The sequence below is a fragment of the Engraulis encrasicolus genome, chromosome 9 (assembly GCF_034702125.1).
Source record: "Engraulis encrasicolus isolate BLACKSEA-1 chromosome 9, IST_EnEncr_1.0, whole genome shotgun sequence".
Taxonomy (NCBI): domain Eukaryota; kingdom Metazoa; phylum Chordata; class Actinopteri; order Clupeiformes; family Engraulidae; genus Engraulis; species Engraulis encrasicolus.
In genome coordinates this window covers 46,748,488-46,775,420 of record NC_085865.1, presented here as the reverse complement: position 1 = coordinate 46,775,420, position 26,933 = coordinate 46,748,488, and the positions used below count along the sequence as shown (strand labels likewise).

General features: G+C 42.1%; 2 protein-coding genes across 6 annotated transcripts in view; both read right to left on the bottom strand.

The window, feature by feature from the left end:
• Positions 1 to 3,284: 3,284 nt before the first annotated feature.
• LOC134455915 (myosin-6-like) lies at positions 3,285 to 11,386 on the bottom strand. 2 transcript variants are annotated; one of them, XM_063207273.1, is made up of 3 exons: positions 11,350 to 11,386; positions 9,082 to 9,236; positions 3,285 to 8,768 (listed from the first exon to the last, which is right to left on the bottom strand). In XM_063207273.1, the coding sequence occupies exons 2-3, from the start codon at positions 9,186 to 9,188 to the stop codon at positions 4,244 to 4,246; spliced, it is 4,632 nt and encodes a 1,543-aa protein (XP_063063343.1). In that variant the 5' UTR covers positions 9,189 to 9,236; positions 11,350 to 11,386; the 3' UTR covers positions 3,285 to 4,243. The 2 variants fall into 2 exon arrangements, with proteins under 2 accessions (XP_063063343.1, XP_063063344.1); XM_063207274.1 differs by lacking the exon at positions 11,350 to 11,386 and adding an exon at positions 10,351 to 10,419 and having other exon boundaries at positions 9,082 to 9,131.
• A 9,160-nt stretch (positions 11,387 to 20,546) lies between these two features.
• LOC134455914 (cell surface glycoprotein MUC18-like) overlaps positions 20,547 to 26,933 on the bottom strand; it is a 73,129-nt gene continuing 66,742 nt past the window's right edge. For 2 of the 4 annotated variants that reach the window (XM_063207271.1, XM_063207272.1), the window contains 3 exons: positions 21,668 to 21,794; positions 21,239 to 21,354; positions 20,547 to 20,763 (listed from right to left, as the gene is read on the bottom strand). In XM_063207271.1, the coding sequence (XP_063063341.1) occupies positions 21,246 to 21,354; positions 21,668 to 21,794 (236 nt within the window). In that variant the 3' untranslated portion in view covers positions 20,547 to 20,763; positions 21,239 to 21,245. Of the gene's footprint in view, positions 20,764 to 21,238; positions 21,355 to 21,667; positions 21,795 to 22,981; positions 23,027 to 25,072; positions 25,115 to 26,549; positions 26,697 to 26,933 lie in introns of all 4 variants that reach the window. The other 2 variants (XM_063207269.1, XM_063207270.1) reach the window with 2 other exon arrangements.

Genomic DNA, 26,933 nt, shown 5'->3' with positions numbered 1-26,933 from the left:
GAAGGTCTCAGTGCCATCAGAATGACAAGTCCTTTTTTGATGGCAGATGCGGATTTTTATCAATATGGGGCTGAACCAATTTGGATATGCTGTATCCGAAATCGGCCCATCATCAAAAATACACAGGCCAGTTTTCGGTCCCAGTCCAGCCCTGATTGTGATACATAAGGGAAAAAAGACATCACTGCACACAGCAAAGACACAAACAAAACAAAGAACAAAGATGCTTGCATTGGTAGACAGAAATGTGAATATCAATGTACAGTACACAAACAACACATGCAAGTAATTGCAGTAGGATAGTCGTCCGGCATCTTTTGGCGTTCCTGCTGTTGGACAGAAAGTTATGTCCTCTATTATATTGGATGACACTATATATTGATAACTATATATATATGCATTGGGTGATAACTATATATTGATAACCATATATCTATACATTGGATGATAGCTTTCTGTCCAACAGAAGGAGCATCAGGAGATGCAGGAAGACTGGAATACATTGTCATGGGAGTCTGTACTGAATAGTCTCCCTCTCACCCCTTTAAGTTCATCATAAGGCTTTAAACGTTTTTACACTCTTACACTATTTGTGCTTTATTTTTTCTTGTGTCTAACCCCAATCCCAATTGAATGATGGCTCTCTGTAACTAAGAAAAATGTGTGAAGCATAAACCACTGATCAATTGTAATATTTTTAGTAGTTTATTTCCGGAATGAATGCTGTACATTCACAAATGTTACCTTTTTTCACAAATACATGCCACCACCATCAACTTGTAAGTATTTATTATGACTGGGAAAATTGCACTTTTTCTACAAACGTTTGTATATGAAAAGGGGGGATCATCTCCATGTCCACCATTTTGGATTTCCACACATAAGACATTTGTAGCTGCAAACATGGCCAGTTTTAGGCAAAGGCGGGCCAGGCCGTCGCCTAGGGCGCAGACACGGTTGTGTCTCTACACTGAAGTGCCACTGCTCTCCTCTACACACAAGTCCTACTGGCAGGAAATGGACTGGTAATCTGGCATTCAGTGAATTTCTCAGGTGGGCCAACAATCCTCAGGAGTCAACGCTGTTGGGTTTTTTTGTATTTTCTTTCAGACTTTCCCACATACGACAGTCCGAGCCTTTTTTGGCCCCAATACAGTCCTGGCTACTGGCCTGCACTCCACACACTGCTATGTCAACAGGCTGGTGATGTTGCGCCAGTCGTCACCAAATGATTAACTTACTGCTATTGATTGGTCTTGTGTCATTGCATCACGGCATCAACATACCCACATACAGTATTTAGTGAATTGTAGGCTACTGTCCTCTGTTGTGTCATCAGTGTAAATTTGTGTGTTGCAAACGTAAAACATGCCTGGTCATAACTTACTGCACACATGGCCCCGGGGCAAAGCTCAGATAGGGTCCCCCACCACCAATACGAAAGGGCCCTGGGCCCAGAGGCAAATGCCTTGCTATATTCGGCGTTGCTTCTAGTCAGGCCAGGAACAATGACAGTGACATGGTTTAAGCAGAGACGTTCTATTGGGACTAAGAAAATGTTTCGTTTATACTTCGGCACAGCCTTTTCTGGCCTCGACCAGTAGCAAACTGAGGGAGGCAGGTTAACCAGGCCATTTGGGAAACATTATTCTTTATCTTCTTGGTCAGACCAACATTTCGGTATGAGATTTGAAAGTCGATGATAATCAGGCAAATCTCTCACAGCTTTCCAAAAGGATTTACTCTATTTCTGTTTTAATGTTCTGGGGTGCATTCCTCGGAAGCGTAGTTGTTAGCAGTTAGCAACCTGGGTAGTTGCCAATGGGAAATTGCATTGTGACCAACAAAGTAGCTACCGTAGTTAACAACTACGCTTTCGAGAAATGCACCCCTGGGTTGTATTGCAGCAGTCTCAGTCTCCCTGACTCCCAGAGTCTTTGGTCTGGGCACCAGAGGTGGAACGTAACTAAGTATTTTTACTTCGTTACTGTACTTAAGTAGTTTTTTCTGGAATTTGTACTTACTTGAGTAAAAATAAAAATGCAGACTTTTACTTTTACTCAATTACATTTTTTGACAATTACTTGTACTTTCTACTCCTTACATGTCTAGGAGAAGACTTTGTTACTAGTTACATTTATCCTAGGTTTTCCTGTTGTGTTTCGTGGATATTTCAGTAGCCTCAGCTGCGGGCAGGGAGGCGGGACCAAGCCCCTCTTCCAAATTGACACCCAGACAGAAAATATACTTTTAAAAACATTAACAGGACTCCATAGTCATGTTCAAATAGAACCGAAAACCGTTGCAGACACTTTTTCCTATTGGATCAAGTAGGTAGACATGGAGAAAGACAGCCATTGCGTGAGTAGGCCTACTTGTACTTTTGTACTGAAAAGTACATTTAAAAGTTAGTACTTAGGACTTTTACTTAAGTACGTTTTTGGGAAACAACTTTTACTTTCACTTGAGTAATTTTTTCGCAGGGTACTTCTACTTTTACTTAAGTACACAACTTCAGTACTTCTTCCACCTCTGCTGGGCACTCAGGCATGAATTAAGGTGTAAGGAGTTATGATCAAATTTATTCCAATTTTGAATTCTAATTTTATCAAAAGGTTAAAGTGCCACTCCCCTTTCAGGAGTCATAATGACAGGAAATGTATGGTGAAGGAGGAATAACAGCCAGTGACCAAGCCTTTTTTACTTCTACATGGTGGACAGATAACAACATTGGGTTTGAGATGTATGGTAGGCCAGGCCTACCACTGTATTTACTTAAAAGGGTTGCAGGTTTACCAACATTCTTAATAATTTGATTATAACATCATGTTGGGGACTCCCATAGGGACTTCCATGATATCTATGGGAGTCCCCAACATGATGTCATGATCAAATTATTAAGAACGTTGGTAAACCTGCAACCCCACCTTTAAATGCAATGCTGAATGGTGTAGCTGTTGCCTATGGTTGTATCAGAGGGTTGCAGGTTTGAATCCCACTCTTACCTCTTCTTACACCTTCATCCATCCATGGCTGAGGTGCCCTTGGGAAAGGCAATTAACACATTGCTCCAGAGACTGTAACCAATAGGCCTACCCTGCAGATGACTGTAAGTCGCTTTGGATGAAAGAGCTAAGTGTAATGTAATGTAGTGCTAAATGTATGGTAACATAATGTATGGTAATAAATCCGACACTGTGTCTAGGACCAGTACAACAGTACCTATGCTAAATAATAATAATAAACAATGACTTATTTTGGACGGAAAAAAACCACTAAGTGAGTTTTGATGCTGAATTTACTTTATTTGCTTGAACTTATTTTTGTTGTTGTTTTTGTTTGTTTTACCATGTGGGAAGAATAAACCACAATACATTTGATATTCAAAAATACATAATTGCTATTTTTCAGTATTTTTGTTGCACATGTTGGTCCTCATTTTCCGCTCTCGAATCCAAATCTTTTCATAAGCTTCCTCAGCACAGAATTTTCTCTGTTTGCCTCTGTCTGAGCCATCAGGCTGTGGGTCACTGTGTCCCTCTCCTTCTGTTGCTGTCACCATGTCGTAGCCTTTAGGCCTTGAGTGTCCCACACTACCGTAGGTGCTGTGCCCCGCTCTTTCCATGCCTGTATACAGGTGATTCTCTTTGTACATGTAGTTTTCCGCATTCCCCATAGGCGCTGTGCTGCGCTCTTGCCATGCCTATCCTCAGGTGACTCTCTTTGTGCATGTAGCTTCTTGCACCACCACTGGCACTATGGCCTCCTCTTTCCATGCCTGTATACAGGTGATCCTCTTTGGACCAACAGCTTCCCACATTCCCATAGGCGCTGTGCCCCACTCTTTCCATGCCTGTATACAGGTGATTCTCTTTATGCATGTCACTTCCCGCACCCACATTGGCACTATGGCCTCCTCTTTCCGTGCCTGTATGCAGGTGATTCGCTTTGGACCTACAGCTTCCAGTGTCCCCAGTGCAGCTGTGTCCCACCCTTTCTGTGTTGTTGTTATCCATCTGATGTTCATAAGGCCTGAAGTTTCCCGATCTAATGGTCGCCATGGCTCTGCTGACCAGCTCTCTCCGGCGGAGGATCTCCAAGTTCAGCAGGGTGTTTTTGTCGTTTCCATCATCACTTTTCTCTGATTCTCTCGTGTCCTAGCCACTTGCATCTTTTTTTATCATTTTTTTCCTTCTCTGTTTTCTGAGACATTTGTCCACCTTTGCTCTCTGCATGTATTGCGTTACTGCAATGAGCTGTTGTCATCTCTCTCTCGTTTTTGTCCTCTTTGGTTCTTCAATCTTTTCTTGAGCCACCTCAGCACAGAATTCCCTCTCTTTGTTTGCTTCTGTCCCTGGGAACCATCAGGCTGTGGGTCACTGTGTCTCTCTCCTTCTGTTGCTGTCGCCATGTCGACGTAGCCTCTAGGCCTTGAGTGGCCCACACTACCGTAGGCGCTGTGCCCCGCTCTTTCCATGCCTGTATATGCTTGATTCTCTTTGTGCATGTAACTTCCTGCATTCTCATAGGCGCTGTGCCCTGCTCTTTCCATGCCTGTATACCGGTGATTCTCCTTGTGCATATAGCTTCCTGCACCCCCATAGGCGCTGTGCCCGGCTCCTTCCATGCCTGTATACAGGTGTTTCGCTTTGGACCTACATTTTCGAGTGCTAACAGTGCAGCTGGGTCCCCCTCTTTCTCTGTTGTTATCCATCAGATGTTCATGAGGCCTGAAGTTTCCCGATCTAGCAGTCGCCATGGCTCTGCTGTCCATCTCTCTCAGGCGGAGGATCTCCAAGTTCAGCAGGGTGTTTTTTGTCGTTTCCCTCATGAAATTTCTGTAATTCTCTCGTCTTCTAGCCATTTGCATTTTTTTCCTCATTTTTTCCTCCTCTGTTTTCAGAGACATAAGTCCACCTTTGCTCTCTGTTCGTATTGCGTTACTGCAATGAGCTGTTGTCATCTCTCTCTCATGTTCATCTTCTTTGGTTCTTGAAGCGTCCATCTCTCGTTGTGCCCTCAGCAAATCTCTCTTTTTCAGGAACTCTGTGTCTTCTGAGTCCGACCAGTTATTCCATGACGTTGGCTCATGTGTCATCATCATTGTCTCATTGTGTGTTTTTGTCTTTTCTGCTGCTTCCATAGCGTCCCTCTCTCTTCTCCTTGCCTCCCTATGAACGGTGATCTTTCTGTCCAAGCTCATCAAGGATTTTTTGTATCCATTTTCTCGTCTGTGTCTCTCCTCCTGTCTCTGATGGACAAATTCCAAGTCATCACCGTCCAAACAGGACCATTTTGTTTTCTCGATGTCATTTCGTTCACACATTTCTTCTGTAAGAGCTGTCACTTTTTCAGACGACGCCAGTATTGCTGTTTTTTCATTGTCTTGTCTTACATGGACATCAGCATCTTCTGTTGTTCTATCCATCTTCTCTTCGTTCCCCTTCTCCTCTCTGCTTTGTTCTGCTTCATCGCGATTCTCCATCTCTGCAATTGTGTTCATCATCTGTGCTGCTAAACTCTCCAGTTGGCTAATCCTCAGGTCTTGTTTCGCTCTCTCTATTTCCATCACTGTGCACTTACTAGTCAGCTCTGCTGTCACTCGTTCCAGGACCCATATCTTTCTTTGCTGTTGGTCTAAAGTCTGTTCTGCCACTCGTGGCCTCTCCTTCACAGCTTCCCCCCTCATCTTTGTAGTGGTGCAGTCCAATTCACCTGTCTTTTCTCCACAACCCTGAGCACTGTGCTCTGTCTCACCTCCAAGTAGGCCTACCTCAGGCTCCTCATATCTGTCCACCTCTACATCTGATGGCCCAGGCTCATCATATCTGTTGACCTCCACGTCTGATGCTGCCTCAGGCTGTTTCTTGTTGTCTTTCTGGATACACATTCTCGATGGTGTAATATTGTCTGTCCCTATGCCTTGCCCCTGAGGTTTTAGCATGGTTTCCTCATTCCTTTGATGTTCCTCTACGGCACAGTCAGACACCTGTATGTATGTCACGGCCTCTACCCTCCTCTCTGCAGAGGCGCTGTTTATTTTTTCAGACGTTTCCTCACTGTGCTGACCATTTTGGTCTGTCACAGCTCTCAGACACTCAGACTCATCTCTCTCCACATTCATCTCTGGTGTCTCACGCTGTGTTTCATGACCTATCTGGACAGCTATCCTAGGTCCTTGATTCTCTTTGTGCATATAGCTTCCCGCACCCCCATAGCCGCTGTGCCCCGTTCCTACCATGCCTGTATACAGGTGATTCGCTTTGGACCTACAGCTTTGAGCACTGCCAGTGCAGCTGTGTCCCACCCTTTCTGCGTTGTTGTTATCCATCAGATGTTCATGAGGCCTGAAGTTTCCCGATCTAGCAGTCGCCATGGCTCTGCTGTCCAGTTCTCTCCTGCGGAGGATCTCCAAATTCAGCAGGGTGTTTTTTGTCGTTTCCCTCATGAAATTTCTGTAATTCTCTCGTCTTCTAGCCATTTGCATTTTTTTCCTCATTTTTTCCTCCTCTGTTTTCAGAGACCTAAGTCCACCTTCGCTCTCTGCATGTATTGCGTTACTGCAATGAGCTGTTGTCATCTCTCTCTCATTTTCATCTTCTTTGGTTCTTGAAGCGTCCATCTCTCGTAGTGCCCTCAGCAAATCTCTCTTTTTCAGGAACTCTGTGTCTTCTGAGTCCGACCAGTTATTCCATGACGTTGGTTCACGTGTCATCATCATTGTCTCATTGTGTGTTTTTGTCTTTTCTGCTGCTTTCATTTTCGCATCCCTTTCTCTTCTCCTTGCCTCCCTATGAAGGGTCATCTCTCTGTCCAAGCTCATCCTGGGCTTTTTGTATCCATTTTCTCGTCTGTGTCTCTCCTCCTCTCTCTGACGGAAAAATTCCAAGACATCACCGTCCAAACAGGTCCACTTTGTTTTCTCTAAGTCATTTCGTCCGCACATTCCTTCTCCAAGAGCTGTCACTTTTTCAGACGACGCCAGTATTGCTGGTTTTTCATTGTCTTGTCTTACATGGACATCAGCATCTTCTGTTATTCTATCCAACTTCTCTGCGTTCCCCTTCTCCTCTCTGCTTTGTTCTGCTTCATCGCGATTCTCCATCTCTGCGATTGTGTTCATCATCTGTGCTGCTAAACTCTCCAGTTGGCTAATCCTCAGGTCTTGTTTCGCTCTCTCTATTTCCATCACTGTGCACTTACTAGTCAGCTCTGCTGTCACTTGTTCCAGGACCCATATCTTTCTTTGCTGTTGGACTAAAGTCTGTTCTGCAACTCGTGTCCTCTCCGTCACAGCTTCCCCCCTCATCTTTGTAGTGGTGCAGTCCAATTCACCTGTCTTTTCTCCACAACCCTGAGCACTGTGCTCTGTCTCACCTCCAAGTAGGCCTACCTCAGGCTCCTCATATCTGTCCACCTCTACGTCTGATGGCCCAGGCTCATCATATCTGTCCACCTTCACCTCTGATGCCGCCTCAGGCTGTTTCTTGTTGTCTTTCTGGATACACATTGTCAATGGTGTAATATTGTCTGTCCCTATGCCTTGCCCCTGTGGTTTTATGGTGTCCTTTTTCCTTTGCTGTTCCTCTACGGCACAGTCAGACAACTGTAGCATGTCTGTCATAGCCTCTATCCTCTTCTCTGCAGAGGCGCTGTTTATTTCTTCTGACGTTTCCTCACTGTGCTGACCATTTTGATCTGTCACAGCTCTCAGACACTCAGACTCATCTCTCTCCACATCCATCTCTGGTGTCTCACGCTGTGTTTCATGACCTATCTGGACAGCTATCCTAGGTCCTGCAATGTTTTCTGTGTTTTGGCCCTGCGCTCTTTGCATTGTATCCTTTCTCAATCTCTCCATCTCTGCCATCTTTTCTGACATATCCTCTTCCATCCTCTCTATCTCCTCTGCGTTTCCATCATTTCCGTCCAGTTTATGTAAGAGCATGTACATTTTCAGCTTCAGAATGTCCATGAACCTGGTCTGCATGTCCTGCCATTGCTCGCACTTTTCGAGTTCTCCTATAAGCCATTCCAGTCTCTCTCTCTGCTCTGCTTTGACTGTCGGAACCACAGTGTCAGTGTTTGATTCACTGGCCATCTCACTCTCACCTTCGTTCTCACTTGTTCTGTCCTGCTCAATCTCCTGCCTTTCAGTGTCCTCCTCAATATTTCCTTCCCATTCTTGTTCCTCTTCTAACATTTCATTTTCTTCATTGATGTGTCCTTTTCCTTGTACCCTTGGTTCTCTTCCATTCTCCACCAGTTGTTTTTCTTCTCCCATAAATTCTCTCTCTTTTTCCTTCAATTCCTTTGAGTGTGTTTTTTGCTCCACCAGCTTTTCTCTCGTTACGTTTGTTTCTGTTTCCTGTTTGGTCGGTTGTTTCGGTTCACATTCCTTCAGTTCTAGTTCCTTCTCTTCATTTAGTTTCTTCTCCTGCTCTGTCAAGTTTGTTTTGTGCTCCATGAGCTTTTCATGCATCATCTGTTCTGTTTGCAGTTTATGCATGTCCTCTTCCTGAACCTTCAAATCTTGTTTCTCATTTTTCTTTTGTTGCTCCAATCCTTTTGCCACTTCCATTAAGGCTTTTTTAAGTGTTGCTACTTCTTTTTCCACTGCCATCAATTTTTGTTTTATTTCTTCCAGTTCATGTTCCTGTTTGTTATTGAGGCCATTTCCAAGTTCCTTCTGTTCTTTTTTCTCTAGTTCAACACTCCTCTCCATCTCAGTATTTGTGGAACTGCAACTGGCCATATCCAAAGAGGACCTTTTATTGTGAAAATAAAGAAGGTATAGAATATGTCTGCATAGCTCGGCATTTGAACAGTTGTCCATCAGGACATTTTTCCCCTCGCCAAAATTCTAAAGGCAGACATTTGTCTGCTTATCAACTTGTTTACGTAAGTGCACATTTCTGCTACACTAGATTTGATGAACCGAGAAACGTCCGCCTTTACAATTTTGATTATTGGACAAATGTGCAGATGGAGAATTCTCTGATATTTTTGTTGCCCACTGCATCTCTTTAACCAAAGTGTTTCCAAATTCTAATACAGACAGCAGAATAATAAATTACTCACCGTGGCAATGTGTCCTGTCTTGAGGGGGGGCAGGACTGGCCCTGGGACAGCTGGGTGGCAACACTTAGAGTGTCCCGGTCCCCCGCCACGCTAACGCCTCTCTTCATGATGTGCCTCCTCCTGAATATTTTTTAATAGCTTGCTACAGTGCATTTCTGTTGAGAAAGGGAAAACTTAACTAAGTCTTTGGTTTTGCATGTCTACATCGTGGCATAGCATTATTCAAAGGTACACTGTGTTTGATTTTTAGTTGTTTATTTCCAGAATTAATGCTACCCATTCACTAATGTTACCTTTTTCATGAATACTTACCACCATAATCAAATTCAAAGTATTCATTATGGCTGGAAAAATGTCACTTTTCATACATGAAAAGGGGGATCTTCCCTATGGTCCGCCATTTTGAATTTCCAGAAATAGACATTTTTAGCTGCAAAAATGACTGCACTTGGGCCATACTCTAAAATATTAGTTTATTATTTTAAAAAAAAGTGCTGCGTGGATCCAGACCTTTTTACACGGGTGCTCTAACAGTAACAGTAGGCCTAACACCCTGACAAAGACCGTGTAGGTCAAAAAACGTTGGGCAGTCTATTTGCCTTTGAAAAAAGTAAAAAATAAGACACCGGAGTGCCACAGTTTCCTGCCCTTTATTTTTTTTCATTTAGTTTATTATTTAGTAAACTTTCATGAAAAGATTAAATTTTCCAATAGGCAACTGTTTCAATGAACAGCATAGTTGCAGTACCTTTTTTGACCATTTCCTGCACAGTGTACCTTTAAAGGTGCAATGTGTAATATTTTTAGTAGTTCATTTCCAGAATCCATGCCGCCCATTCACAAATGTGACCTTTTTGACAAATACTCGAGCAAATAATCTCCACCATCAAATTGTAATTATTCAACATGGCAGTGAAAATTGCACTTTTCATATAGGCCTACATGAAAAGAGGGATCTTCTCCATTGTCCGCCATTTTGAATTTCCAGAAATAAGACATTTTTAGCTGCAAAATTTACTGTACTTTGGTCATACTAGTAAATACTAGATTATTACTTAGTTAGCAGCACAATTTCAATGAGAAGCACAGATGCAATACCTATTCTGGCCACAATCTTACACAGTGCACCTTCAAAATGTGTAGGCTATTATCCTATTCCAAAGATTGACAGGCTATCTTCAACCTGAACCCTGATTCTAATCCATCCATACATTCTACCTGAATGGACTGCATTGGAATCCGTGTATCATTCGTTCATTTGGATTTAACAACAGCCATCACAAGATATTTCCATTATGATGTCATGTTCTTCTGATGACAAGAGGATCTTCTTTTTATGATTACAGTATTCTGTGTGGCACAGTAAAAATTACATTTTTGTGTTGTGATAGCAATACCATTGTGATGTCATGTATCCATGGCAACACTATCTTTCAATGAGATCCATTAGATGTATTCACTGTGCAGGAAATGGTCAAAAAAGGTACTGCAACTATGCTGCTCATTGAAACTGGGTTGCCTTTTGCCAAATTTGATATTTTCATGAAAGTTTACTGAGTAATAAACAAACATTTTCTAGTATGGCCCAAGTACAGTCATTTTTGCTGCTAAAAATGGCTATTTCTGGACATTAAAAATGGCGGACCATGGAGAAGATCCCACTTTTCATGTATGAAAAGTGCAATTTTCCAGTCATAATGCATAGGCCTACTTTGAATTTGATGGTGGTGGTAGTATTCATGAAAAAGGTAACATTACGGAATGGGTAGCATGGATTCTGGAAATAAACAACTAAAAATCTCACATAGTGTACTATTGTAACAATACTATTGTATTGTATTACTACTGTAACAATTTGATACAATTAATTAGAGATAAGCTGGACTCACTTTTGCTCACCTTTTAACACACTTAATACTGCATTCTAACCCCCCCTACCCCCCCTCCCGCACACACACACCACCATCACACACACCACACACACACACACACCTCTTGTAGCCCATGATCACCCAGTCCTACCCCCCTCCCACAGTACAAAATCCCCAAACTCATCATTAGTACCCCATAATCCCCGCCCATCTGCTGTACCTTCACAACATTCATATTTAACCATCATCCAATCTCAACACATTGTCACCACCCCAACATAAACACCCAGAAATACCCTCATAAACATCCCCCCACAATAACCCACTCCTGAAGGGTGACGTAGGCCCCTATGTTAATTAATTAAATTAATAAAATCCCCCCCTGAAATGAACTCACCTCTCTCTCTAGTTGCTGCTGTCTGCTGCTCTGTAGAATGACTGAGTGTTTGAGGTTGTTATGCTCTGACATCACCATTGGAACTTTGGTCCATTGTGACATCACAACAGATTCCTGCAGTGATCATCTCTCTCCCACTCCAAATGGCAGTTTGCAGATCAGCCCATTATTCATTATTTATTATTGTTATTTATTTAATGGACTTTTAGGCTACATTATGTAAAAATGTAAATGACTGCAATTAACACCCAGACTATAATAATAATAATAATAATAATAATAATAATAATTATAATAATAGTCTAATAATATATATTTTTTCTAAATCATAATATCATAATACCGGTAATAATAATAGAAACTAGAAAAGCACTCAGAGAGTGCGCCAAGGAAGCCTAGAGCACTTGTTAAACTGTGCCTTTCTGCCTTCTTTTTGTGGAGTTAGAAACTAAAATGTCAAAATTCGCCCTATAGTGCAGGTTCAGTTGTAAGTTTAGGAACATTTCATATAGATTTTTCCATTCAGCATTTTTTTTACTTCTAGGACCCCCCCGAATACAAATCCACCTGTTTCCAATTTTTTCCTTAATATTTACTGGGAAATCCAAGATGTCTGCCATTGTGTACAGAACATTCGCCATTAATGCTGTTTTAAGGATTGAATTTCTTCAGTTAATCTTTTTTTTTATTTCCAGGACAACATTTCGTAGAAAACCACTTGTTTCCAATGTTTTGCTTGTTTTTTAGTGGGAAAATCAAGATGGCTGACATCATATTTGGCAAAATTGGCATATTTAGTATTTTTTAAGTCTATTCAGCCATTGTTGACTTTTATTGGTAATATTTGTTGCATGACTGAAGTCAGCCATCACATAAACTAAATCCATTACAAAATCCAAGATGGCCGACATTTCATATAGCAAAATCAATATTAGCATAATGCTTTCAGGTCTATAAAGCAATTCATTTGTGAATTTAAGCACATAAGATTTTGTGCAGGTCCAAATTATTGTTCAAACAAAAATTACTATGAATCAATTAATGTACAGTACCTGTTATGCAGTGCTACCTGTACAGTAGCATTGCATATACACTGGTTTGGCTGCCTATGTCAAGGCCAAGGCCTACAAAGTTGCTTCAGGGTCGGCTTCAGCTTATCTGAAGGCTATGAAACCAAATGTTCTGCCTGGGATGCTGCATTCCTCCAATTCCAACAATCTTGCCATGCTCTCAGACTGATCACAGAACTAGGCTCTTTGGCATGACAGTCAGTGTACACCCATGACCCTAGTAATGGCCACACTATCATACTTTTGTAAGACCTTTGGCATCATGAAGTATTGGTGGCACAAGTGTGAATGTAAATTGTGTCTACCTCCAGAAATGTTGGGCCCCACAAAAGATTTGATTTTTGGGCCCCCATAAGCGCCCCTGTCAGTGCTGTCAGTGCTGTCAGTGCTTTCAGTGCTTGAGCCCTTAGAATCTGTAACATCTTTCCCCCTCTAGTGGCGCCCATGTCTGTGTCAATGATGCTACAGAGTATTCTCTCTATATTAATGTGTGGAATGAGGTAGTCCTATTGCCCACTCTTCTGGATAGTTCTATGAAATGAATTAATAGGATTTTTTGTACTTCCTGATCAGTCTATAGAGTTTAGTTGGAGGCAACTGGCCTTTTTTTGCAACTGGCAAATTGCAAGCCAATCTTTGCGCACAACATTTAAGGTGTGTCACCCCAAACTTCAGATGTTCTACCTCCAAGACTGAGGCATCGTGAGGATGGACAGAGGGCTCCACTCCTGTCATAAATCACACCGGCTCCACCTGCTGCTATGCTATTGAGATAAGGGGTCAGTTCAGATATAGATGAGATCTAGGTTATTTGCTAGTTCAAGGGTTTTTGGACACCATGTTGAATTTTGGCAAAATATGAGATAAATGTTGATAACATTTCATGTAATGATGACAGTTATGTGCCTATCAAAATATTACCAATAGTCGTACAATACTGCAGAATGGCTTAATAGACCGTAGCCCCTTAATGCACGCCTTACCTCCTCTGGCATGCTGTAATAGTCATTGAAAGTTAACTACCATAGCACTACAATACTATGACATGACACAGGGCCTTTAGTAATGCACTACGGCTTGGTCATTGCCATTCTGGTAACAGCAAATTTATAACGCCATGTCTTAATGGGTTAAAACACCAAAATGTCCTTATTTTGCTATATTGTCAGCAATCTTGGATTTTGCTTATGAAAGTTAAAGGGAAAATAAAAACAAGTTGTTTTGTATTCAGAGGGGGTCCTACAAATAAATAGGATAAGACACATTATCTGGTCATAAAAAGAGCCGTTCAATGCCTTTTCTGATGTCATGTTGAATTTTTACAACAGATTGAATAATTTTTGAATGAAGTTCATGTAATGACTGACTGAACAGTCCTTTATCCATCGTGAATATTACAAATACAAGAAAAAAACAACGACTTTAGAGACTTTAAAACACCAAATACATAATTTATGCTACTTTGTACATGTCATGTCAGCCATCTTGGATTTTGGTACTAAAACTTAAGGGGCGGGGGTGGAAACAGGTTGTTTTTTGTTCAGGGGGTGTAAGAAATATAAAAAACACCAATTCCAAAAATGTATATGACATGTTTCTTTCAATTACATTCAATTGTGTTAGAATATGACCATATATCCGCCATCTTGGATTTTGGGCGTTTCCACTTCAGAAAAAAATTGGAAACAGGTGGATCCGAAGACTATGGGGTCTGTAGTTGATAAAAAACACAAATTGAAAAAATCTATATGAAATGTTCCTAAACCTTATTTTTGGGACAATTGAACCTGCACTACTACTCTGCAATGGTGAAGAATCAATTCAAAATTTCTGGATCCGAGCGGTGAGATCCAGATTACCACCAAAATTTAATCACTTGTTCCTTTGGTCATTTACAACAACTCCACGAAGTTTCATCCGAATCTCATAACTTTTTGAGTTATCCTACTGACAAACAAACAATCAGACAAACAAACAGACAAACCAACGTGACCAAAAACATAACCTCCTTGGCGGAGGTAATCAAAAGTTAATTCAGAAGAGGTTGAAACATTGCAAACTTTAACCTACAGGCTAGTACTGTCTGGATAACACCACATATGGCCACGTTACGGTAGGCTATATCTGGCTGTATATATTAACCTTTTTTCAACGTTCATTAAAACACAGAGTGATACATTATTTTCTGGGTTGTATTTTTCTCAAATAAAATGGTGTGTGCAACCAGACAAACTCCATATCAAGCTTCTGAGTGTTACAATTCCATCACAGTATAGCATAGATTACTGAATGCTTGAATTCTCCTCAGTGCCGCCAGGATCCACCAACACTGAAACAATGACACCAAGCTGGTTCAGTTTTCAGTTTTTTATTTTGTTTTGTTTTCATTAAAGGCACAGAAGAAGAACATTTTATAAAGCAAGTAAAGGAGAAAAGGCCTCGGACAAAAACCCTCAAATGACTTGACATAGAAATACTGGATAGAAATAATTAGAAGTGTAGGCTATTAAAATAAAAAATCGGTGGAATAGATATAGTACTTGGACAGCCTAGGGAAACATGCTTCAGTCTGTCTGTGATGGTGAGTCTGTTCACCTCAGATTACTGGTGCTTTTTTAATAAAGTCTTATTCTGAGACTCTTCAATCTCCCTTTCAATATCTACGCTCCTATCCTCTCCTTTTGCTTGTGGCAAAATATCATTTACGATAGATAGCCGTGTATTAATTATTTATGATAGCCGTTTTATTCATTATTTGGCAAAAGCACAAGTCAAAGGTAATTTTCTCATTTTCAGTCGTGATTTTCAATGGGAAATTGTTTTCTCCACTGAAACGGGACGTCAGCAAAGCACGAGGCCACAGGCAAAAGTAAAGAGAGTAGGTACTAGTTTGAAATGGACATTATAGACTTGCGAAGTGACCCTGTCATGACCGGTCTCTGGTGGGCTCCTCGGTGTCATGGATGGGCACCATTTAAGCTTTGGGGTTCACATGTCATCCATTTTAGGATTCATGGACACCAGTTTGACTGAAAAAAATGGCTAAATCTATTCTCCTTTCTAAACATAAAAAATAGATTTTTTTTGTTATTGTGTATAACTTGGCTTTCTGACATTAACTTTGAGGAATAAGGTTAGACTATGTATAATTCAGTGTTGGATAGAGGTGCAAATTAAGTGCATTTGTGCTTTGAATGGCAGTCTGACACTAGATAAGAGTGCAGTAGATTATACTGATGAAAAACATATTTGAGGATGATGAATCTGCCAAGTTCTATGGGAAAAAAACTATGGAACTGTCGTCATCACCTACAAGCAAGTTAAAAGCTCAACACAAAATACTGGTCAAGAGACCTGTGCCAAATGAAATGGCGAAGACCTTTATAATATAGACTCAGCTCAGGGCTATGTAGTGCAGTGCAAACCAATTTTGGGTTTATGGAAGGGTTAGAGCTCTGACGTTGGACCCTGTCATCATAGCCATATGAACTATGTATTGATAATATACTATTACTTATTCATCATATGTTAATATGACTATGCCAGTAACAACTTATTTTAGATTGCCAGTGAAACGTCTAAATAGAAATGGTTTTCTTCAATTTGCTTAAAATCAGCCAAGGTCAAACTGTAAATCTTTGTTACAAAAACAATGAACATAAAACAACAGTGCATCACATACAGCAGGTAAAAAGATGACACAAACTACAAAACCAAAGACAGAAGTAGAAAAACATAACCACAAAAAAGTGATTATCGTGGATTATCTCCTTAGGCCCTTGGCAAAGCCTCTCTCCTACCACAAGATGGCGATACAACTCAAGAGTTTGATCTGTCATGGTTTTCCCTTATGTGTTGGGATGTGAAGTATGTTAGTGGAGGTAAAAGGAATATGTATTTGTTTTTATGATTTTTATGATGATTTAATGACAAAAAACAAACAACATCAAATATTCAGTGCACAGACTTCAATGAGGCAGAAGTGAACATGGGAGACAACAAACAAACATAAATTAAAATGTTTACATGTAGAAGAGCAAGATTGTCTAGTTTGCAGAGTGCTCTACAATGGGTTGGAAGAAACTATTCTAAATAATCACTAAAATGGTAGGTCTCAGATAAGCCCTCTCTAAAACATCACAGTTCTTCACCAGTCCTCACTTGAATTGCCCTTAAAATCGTAGCCCAATGAAGCAGGCAGTCATTCATATTTTGAACAATACTCTATGGCAATTGGATGACATATAAATACTTTCATGGTCATAAAACTAAAAGAGATTACACAGCAGGAGGCGACACATAAGACCAAGAGAGCAAACAACTCTGAACACATCCTTACAAAAATAATACAAACCAAAGCCAAAAAACAAAAAAAAACACTAATAAAAATAGAGGCGTCTTACATATGGACCTGTGATCACTACACTTCACAAAAAAAAGTTCTTCATCTATTTTTTAAATATCTGAACCAAGACATTAAAGTTTCGTCTGGAACACACACACGGCCCTGATTAGGCCCTAATCTGGCCTGGTTTAAGCCCTTTTCAGCACCAGATCTGGACCGAAGCTCACCTGCTGTCTGGGACTTTATATACAGTAGATCATATATACATTACACAATGCACAACCAGGAGCTACTGATCGCGTAACTGCTCTAGGGGGACACTTTGACATAACAATACGACTCCTAGAGCCAGAGCTGACAAAAAGTAAGAAACCAGTAGTTCAGAAAACTACCAGGCTTTGTAACTTTGTGGCTTTGACGTTGACTTCCAACACAGTTGACTTCACAAAGGTCTTACCAGGTGATTCTGAGCTGGTTGTGTGGAATATGTGATTTTGATCTGATTTTTTTTTTTTTTTTAACTTTCTGAACTACTTTTACTTTCTTTTATGACATCTCTCCCAAAAGCATCTCTCCGGGCAGGGCTGGAGAGACAGTAGGACTTTAGGCTAGATGTGGAGAGGGCACAGAGGTTAAGAGTCCATGGCCTGGGGGGATGTGATAGTGCAGGTTCAATTGTCCCAAAAATAAGGTTTAGGAACATTTCATATAGATTTTTTCAATTTGTGTTTTTTATCAACTACAGACCCCATAGTCTTCGGATCCACCTGTTTCCAATTTTTTTCTGAAGTGGAAACGCCCAAAATCCAAGATGGCGGATATATGGTCATATTCTAACACAATTGAATGTAATTGAAAGAAACATGTCATATACATTTTTGGAATTGGTGTTTTTTATATTTCTTACACCCCCTGAACAAAAAACAACCTGTTTCCACCCCCGCCCCTTAAGTTTTAGTACCAAAATCCAAGATGGCTGACATGACATGTACAAAGTAGCATAAATTATGTATTTGGTGTTTTAAAGTCTCTAAAGTCGTTGTTTTTTTCTTGTATTTGTAATATTCACGATGGATAAAGGACTGTTCAGTCAGTCATTACATGAACTTCATTCAAAAAATTATTCAATCTGTTGTTAAAATTCAACATGACATCAGAAAAGGCATTGAACGGCTCTTTTTATGACCAGATAATGTGTCTTATCCTATTTATTTGTAGGGACCCCCTCTGAATACAAAACAACTTGTTTTTAATTTTCCCTTTAACTTTCATAAGCAAAATCCAAGATTGCTGACAATATAGCAAAATAAGGACATTTTGGTGTTTTAAACCCATTAAGACATGGCGTTATAAATTTGCTGTTACCAGAATGGCATGACCAAGCCGTAGTGCCTTACTAAAGGCCCCTGTGTCATGTCATAGTATGTAGTGCTATGGTGGTTAACTTTCAATGACTATTACAGCATGCACACAGGAGGTAAGGCGTGCATTAAGGGGCTACGGTCTATTAAGCCATTCTGCAGTATTGTACGACTATTGGTAATATTTTGATAGGCACATAACTGTCATCATTACATGAAATGTTATCAACATTTATCTCATATTTTGCCAAAATTCAACATGGTGTCCAAAAACCCTTGAACTAGCAAATAACCTAGATCTCATCTATATCTGAACTGACCCCTTATCTCAATAGCATAGCAGCAGGTGGAGCCGGTGTGATTTATGACAGGAGTGGAGCCCTCTGTCCATCCTCACGATGCCTCAGTCTTGGAGGTAGAGCATCTGAAATTTGGGGTGACATGACACGCTTTAAATGTTGTGCGCAAATGTTGGCTTGCAATTTACCGGTTGCAAAAAAAAAGGCCAGTTGCCTCCAACTAAACTCCATAGACTGATCAGGAAGTACAAGAAAATCCTATTCATTCATTTCATAAAACAACTATCCAGAAGAGTGGGCAATAGGACTACCTCATTCCACACATTAAATATAGAGAGAATACTCTGTAGCATCATTGACACAGACATGGGCGCCACTAGAGGGGGAAAGATGTTACAGATTCTAAAGGGCTCAAGCACTGAAAGCACTGACAGCAACTGACAGCACTGACAGGGGCGCTTATGGGGGCCCAAAAATCAAATCTTTTGTGGGGCCCAACATTTCTGGAGGTAGACACAATTTACATTCACACTTGTGCCACCAATACTTCATGATGCCAAAGGTCTTACAAAGGTATGATAGTGTGGCCATTACTAGGGTCATGGGGTGTACACTGACTGTCATGCCAAAGAGCCTAGTTCTGTGAGCAGTCTGAGAGCATGGCAAGATTGTTGGAATTGGAGGAATGCAGCATCCCAGGCAGAACATTTGGTTTCATAGCCTTCAGATAAGCTGAAGCCGACCCTGAAGCAACTTTGTAGGCCTTGGCCTTGACATAGGCAGCCAAACCAGTGTATATGCAATGCTACTGTACAGGTAGCACTGCATAACAGGTACTGTACATTAATTGATTCATAGTAATTTTTGTTTGAACAATAATTTGGACCTGCACAAAATCTTATGTGCTTAAATTCACAAATGAATTGCTTTATAGACCTGAAAGCATTATGCTAATATTGATTTTGCTATATGAAATGTCGGCCATCTTGGATTTTGTAATGGATTTAGTTTATGTGATGGCTGACTTCAGTCATGCAACAAATATTACCAATAAAAGTCAACAATGGCTGAATAGACTTAAAAAATACTAAATATGCCAATTTTGCCAAATATGATGTCAGCCATCTTGATTTTCCCACTAAAAAACAAGCAAAACATTGGAAACAAGTGGTTTTCTACGAAATGTTGTCCTGGAAGTAAAAAAAAAAGATTAACTGAAGAAATTCAATCCTTAATACAGCATTAATGGCGAATGTTCTGTACACAATGGCAGACATCTTGGATTTCCCAGTAAATATTAAGGAAAAAATTGGAAACAGGTGGATTTGTATTCGGGGGGGTCCTAGAAGTAAAAAAAATGCTGAATGGAAAAATCTATATGAAATGTTCCTAAACTTACAACTGAACCTGCACTATGATGTGGTGTGATGTGGCTTTGGACTGTAGAGGAGAAGTGAAGCTGCAAATGGGCAGGACTGGTGGGAGAGATCACTGGTGGGATATTTGGTGGTTGTGTGTGTGTGTGTGTGTGTGTGTGTGTGTGTGTGTGTGTGTGTGTGTGTGTGTGTGTGTGTGTGTGTGTGTGTGTGTGTGTGTGTGTGTGTGTGTGTGTGTGTGTGTGTGTGTGTGTGTGTGTGTGTGTGTGTGTGTGTGTGTGTGTGTGTGTGTGTCCACACACATGCGTGTGTGCGCACTAGATGATTTTGGCAGCTGCATTTTGAAGTTATGCTTAATATCAGGATCAGTGTTTCCGGTGGTGTTGTTGACTGGGTTTCTTTGCTGTGTACTGCCAAGCAGGTTAGTGGCTGTGTTGGACGTGCACCCTCGGGCATGTTAGAGGCCAAAAGGGGGATTTGGTGCAGTCTTCACCCTGATGTAGCAACTGTCACACGGACATGATCTTAATGTTGGATGGATGAATCGGAAGAGGATTTGCAATGGGAGGAGGAGGATCATCTTTGGTATCCATTTTGTTTTGAGTTGAGTTTTGTGAGGGTGTGTAAGGATATGTAGGGATTAGGTGAAACACTGGTGCCTCTTTTCCACTGCCGGTTTTCTGGCAGGCCTACAGCTCGACAAAGCGCGACTTGGCCGCCACTTTTTGCTTTACGATTGAGCCGTGTCATGCCTATTGGAAAAGCAAAAAGTGGCAGCCGAGTCGCACTGTGTCAAGCTGTAGGCCTACCACAAAAACGGCAGTGGAAAAGAGGCATGGGAGGCCATTTTGTGTGGGTTGGACCCTGAGTGGCATGTGGGCAGGGGATTGGATAAGACTGCTGCGGTCGCCGCCCCCTCTCTCTACTCAACACAGGCACGACTGCTTGTCTGTGAACTTCACTCTATGATTTAGAGAGAGAGAGAGAGAGAGAGAGAGAGAGAGAGAGAGAGAGAAAGAGAGAGAGGGGAAGAAGATATGGAGAAAAACAAGAGAAAGTGAGAGCGCTATGTTAGCAGCTTAGTTGGTTCTTTGCCTCTTTTTCATTTGCCACCTTTTTCACGGTGATGCCAGAGTAGTTACGGCGCTTTTGTGAAACAGGTGCAGGCGGGTCAAAGACGTGCAAAAGGAAATGGTCATTCAGTGTAACGGATACCTTCTGCTGACTATAACTGTAAAAAACATGACTCTTTTTATTTTATTTTTTTTCCAGTGAATTCATGAAAGCCTTGGCTATCATCCATTCACTTTAAACTATTTAAAAATCATGTTTTTTTACCGTTACAGTCAGCAGAAGGTATACGTTACACTGAATGACAATGCCATTTTGCACGTCTTTGACCCAGGCCCAGGTGATGTGTGACTGTGTCCATGGTTACCTGGTCACTAGGGGGCTTTTTTGTCCCCGTTGACACCCTGTAGGAGCACAGCCTCGTCCGACTTGTCTGTCTTCATCTCCATTATGATGGCATCTTTATTCGATTTCTCCTTTGTTCTACAAATGACAGAATAAATGTACGTAAGATCAATCAGTTAGCCAACCTGATTTAAGAGTCAAAAACAGTTGTAAGGGAGATAGATAGATGCTTCAGTCATATCAAAACAAAATGCAAGACATACCTTAGCTAGTTATGAATAAAATATTGTAATAGCAAGCGCAATATTCATAGTAAGCACATGTCCAGTACTGCTACATTTAAGGTATAAAATTCATAATTCTGGCTAGGTCCCAGACAACAAGCCAAGACCCCAAATCTAGCCACTCTCAAGACAGGAAGAGCACACTAGACATGGGGAAGTGGACGTACAGGTCTTGTTTTCCTGAGCGGCCGCAGGGGATCTTGCCCTTCTTGTACAGGAAGTAGAGGACACTTCCCAGGATGGCCAGAAGGAGCACGCAGATGATGAGCACGGCGATGATGACACCACTGCCCTCTGGTGGACGAGAAGAAGAAACGCAGCCACAGGTGAGAGACATACTACAGTACAGTACAGCAGGGAAGGTACAGGGAGGAAAGGGAGGCAGGAGAGACATCCCTGGCCGTGGCAAAGATGTGAAAGCTCCAGGCGTAGGCAGCTGCAGTCCCGTGCAGACACAAAAAGTGAAGTAGCAAACATGCAGCAAAGGCAACGTGACCAATAGCCCGATACACAACACACACATGACAGTGCACACTCACACACACACACAAGCAGTCAATCTTTTTCGTGCTCTCTCTCTCTCTGTGCAGAAAAGAAACGCAGCGTGAAGGAGCAACCATGCAGCATTCCCAAGCGTTGTTCCATCCCTAAATTGCAAACCCTAGCCCCTCCTCTACACCTTCCCCATGGCTGCACTCGTACAGTGCATGGTCCACTGGCAGGGAGCAGGGAGCAGGAGCATTGCGCAGGCAGGAGGAGGGTTGCAGAGTAGGGTTGCAGAGACAGGATGTGCACGGAGCCCCTTGCTTGCACAGGACCATGAGAGCAAGTGCTGTGGATAAAGAGCAGTGGTAAGCATGCTTTACAGTACAGGGGCGCATTTCTCGAAAGCGTAGTTGTTAGCCAGTTAGCAACTTGGGTAGTTGCCGATGGGAAATTGCATGGCAAACAACAAAGTGGCTAACGTAGTTAGCAACCATGGTTTCGAGAAATGCATGCACCTCAGCACAGCTGAGATTCTCCTGTTGTTCTGTGCTGCAGAAGCAGCAGCAGACAGCACACGCGTCCAGGAAGTAACAGAAGTCCTGCCATGTTCAGTAGGCCTATTTGTTCCACTCCATTCACTGAACCAGCTGATTCTAATTAGCTAAAACTCTTTGGCCACACAGACGAGCTAATGAGCAAAATTATCTGTGCTACTGAAGAAGACACAGGCACGGAGACAGAGGATCAGACAGAATACTGTACGAAGTACTGTACATGGCAGGACTTTTTTTTACTTCCTTGAGCCTGTTTGTGAATCACTGGATTTGTGTGCTCAGAAGGTGAAGGTGTGCCGAGCGGGGGATTGGGGTCATGGGGCTGGGCAGTGGAGGGGTGTGGGGTGTGGGGGAGAGGCAGCCTGATAGGGAAGTGAGAGAAGTCGGGATTGAGGGCACCCCCACCCCCATTGAGGGGTGCCCACACACAACATGACAAACCTTTCTGGGTTCTAGGCGGAGGTTTAACAGTTCCCGATCCAGCAGCTGGAGAACCATAATGTATGATATTTAGTTAGTTAGCTACCACAAACCACAGTACACGAACCAGAACCATACACCAGAAAAAAAAGATCCTTATCCATTCCACTAGATTAGAATAGTTCCGATTATCAGTCAAAGCCCTCCTATGAGGATCATATTGTACGTCTAATATGCCATTCAGCTATTTCACTTGTTTTGACGGTGATGCCCTGAATCAACAGTGTGTTGGGTGTTGTTGTGCCTGATGTCTGTGTCTATGTTTGTGTTTACGTAATAATTCCGTTTCATCGCTCTCGCAGACGACATTTCACTCCAGTGGCGTCAGACACACTCACACAGGCACACACAGGCACACACAGGCACACACACACACACACACACACACTCGCTCACACTCGCTCACACTCTCTCACACTCTCTTACACTCTCTCTCACTCTTTCTCTCTCTCTCTCACTCTTTCTCTCTCTCTCGCTCTTTCTCTCTCTCTCTCTCTCTCTCTCTCTCTCAGTCTCTCTTCAGAAACTGTGTAGAAGTAAGACAACCTCCCCCTATCACGCGCACAACCCCTCCCCTCACAAACACACACAGACACACACAAATGTGCAAACACACACAAACACACACTATTTGGAGATACTGTAAAAACAAGCGGACCACCACGCATACACACAAACCATTACATGCACATGCTGGAACATGAAGCATGCAAAGAAAAACAAACACAACAACTCAAACACACAAACACACACACACAAAACCACCCACCGGCATGCACACAAATACACCCTTCCACCCGAACGCTCTCTCTCTCTCTCTCACACACACACACACACACACACACACACACACACACACACACACACACACACACACACACACACACACACACACACACACACACACACACACACACACACACACACACGAGTGCTTCCTTCCAAGCAGGGTGTGATAATGAGCCTATGCCCCTGAGGCCTGCTGAGGTAATGGGCCTTCTCTCCTCGGACCTCAACCCCTAGCAACACTCGCCTGATGCAACACAAGTGGGCCACAGCTGGGCCAGATCCAGCCCTGCGATGGCAGGAGCTGCAGCACAACTGTGCTATAGTAGCTCTCAGAGATATAGTAGAGAGATAGAATGGTTAGCATTAGCCAACCCCCAATACCAACACACTGAGACAAACACACACGTGCACAAGGGTGCACGCACACACACGCACACACGGACACAAACACACAAACACACACACACACACACATGTATGTGCGCGCGCGCACACACACACACACACACACACACACACCTTCCCCCAGTTATGTCCTATAGTTTCCTGTGTGTGCATTTTAGCCTGCTAAGTGCTTAAAAGCCCTCTAAGGGGAATGCTAATAGGTGGGCGTGCTGTAAACAGCAGCCATCTTATTTGTTGATTTTCTTTCTCCTGTTGTTGCTCTTTAAGGTGGTTCCACCCTGACTTAGCAAGAAAATAGCTTTGGAATGCATTTATCATGGCCTTGCAGATTACCTCAGTGAGGTCCAAAACCAAGAGATGGAGCATTTAAAACAAATAAAGTCAAATTTGCTTTTTAAGCTTAATGTTTAATAGCATTACATTTTCTATGATTTCACTGGCTACTTTGACATACCTGCATTATGTGACTGTAAGCCTGTAACATTAACATCTGTGGCCGTGTACAGGAAAGTAAACTGATTCAGTTTATTGGGGATTTCCACTGTGTGTGTGTGTGTGTGTGTGTGTGTGTGTGTGTGTGTGTGTGTGTGTGTGTGTGTGTGTGTGTGTGTGTGTGTGTGTGTGTGTGTGTGTGTGTGTGTGTGTGTGTGTGTGTGTGTGTGTGTGCGTGTGTGTGTGCGTACGTGCATGCTTGTGTGTACAGTAGGCCTATGTGTTTCCAAGCTCATCCAAAAATAGTAATTGTATAATCCAACTAGCCCAAAATAAACTACAGGTACCTAGACACTACGCAAACTATCAGTAACTGTCTTCAACAAGACGTCAGATGAAGAGAAGAGACATGAGACACACACTTACACTTAGAACCAGCTGTTATGTTAGTTTCACTTTCAGGCGCCACTGTGGGTTAAGAAAAACAAAAATAAATCTTTTCACATGAGAACCACTTTACATGAAGTGAGAAACACAACATATAGGCTAGCCATGGTAAGATACATTTATTGAACTAAGATAATATTAACAAGATGCATCTTATGTTATAATTATATAATTCAATATATTAAATTAGCAGGGGACAAGAGTTAGATGAATGGGAGACATGGCTTATGGTAAGCATCACACATACTGTATGTAATCCTAGTTGGTGACTGGATAAGAATGGACACTGGGTCTGCATGGGAAAGAGCAGGGTTGCATGGTATAGAACTAGTATATTAGGCAATTATTTAGTCCGGAGAGGGGAAAAGACATGTACTGTACTGTATGTTGGGGGTTTTGCCAATAAAATGTACAGCATGGGCTATTGGCAATGCATGTAGTGTATGCTGGGCTTTTGGCAATACATGCAGAGTACAGTATTGGTTTTTGAAACACATATATTGTATATTGGGGTTTTTGGCAGACACATACTTGTTGTTAGGTACATCGGAAGAATGTAATCTGGAGCAGGTAGAAGGCGTAGGATATGTAGACTTAAACTACAGCTGGCTACAGTGTTTGGCACGCAGTCAGTTGGAAGTCAGGGGTTTTCGTGTTAGAAGCAGATACTTGATACTTGGGCAGACAGTCACATCTGCACTAGTAGTCAAAAGCCAGCAGGGCTGGACTAGGGGAGAAATAGGGCCTGGAATTTCTGAAAATAGGGGCCTATGAGGGTGCGGGCCCATCGGGAAAATGCCCATTAAGGCAGATGGCCAGTCCAACCCTGAAAGCCAGCCAAACTTCTGTTCTGAAGTTTCAACTGTCAATTGACAACTAGTTGGTCTATTTACTCCAAGTACAGGGATGCTCCTCCTAAAAACAAGTACTTCATGTCAGCAAGTCCTTGCTTCCATGATGGCTGTAAGTGGATTTCATTACAGCACCTGTTGCCAACATAGGCGGTCACATTCGTTTGATTAGGCTCACTGTACTCCTTACTGCCAGTACAGTGAGGCCTATGCACTGCAAAGCGGATGGATGGCATGTATTATGTTATAGTAAACTTTTCAATGTTAATTCAGTACACAGAGAGTAGGAGCAACTCTATGAGCGTTAAAATCATCTCCCTGTGTTGAATTAACACTGGAAAATGTATGAGGCGCAGCGAGATGCTTGGTTGATGCCTGGGTGTAGTAGTACGCACTGCAAAGCGGATGGATGGCAATGTACAGTACACTCTGCAGTGTTCATTTAGTACACAGAGAGTGTTAAATTCGACTCTACAGGTCAAATTTGCAGTGTACTTTTGCATGGCAAAGCGTGATGCTTGTTTGATGGAGGCATAGCAATGGTCAAGGGAGTTGGATGGATGATGGGGATGGGATGATGATATCCACCATTTGACATAACAAACCTGTACTGGGAATACTGTCGGGACTAATGGGCACAGCTCTGTGGCCGTGCCCTGTGGTGGGGGATGGGGACGGGGGCAGGGACGGGGACGGGGAGGCGGTGAAGCCTCTGGCTGGACGAGCTGTGGACACCGACTCTGTCTCAGGGGCTGATAGACGGCAAGCACAAGTGTGTCAAATTAACAAACACTGTAGAGGAGGAAAACTTGGCAAAGTCCATCCTACGTATTACTTCTACATGCTAACTTGTTGAGGGTGGAGAGATGATGCAGCAGTCAGGAAAAAGGCTGACAGAAGTTTTGGAGTGAGGAGTCTGCAAACTTTTTTTTATCATTCTATGACAGGATTAGCCTCTTCAGATTGTCTACTGACTCTCTTTGATGCTA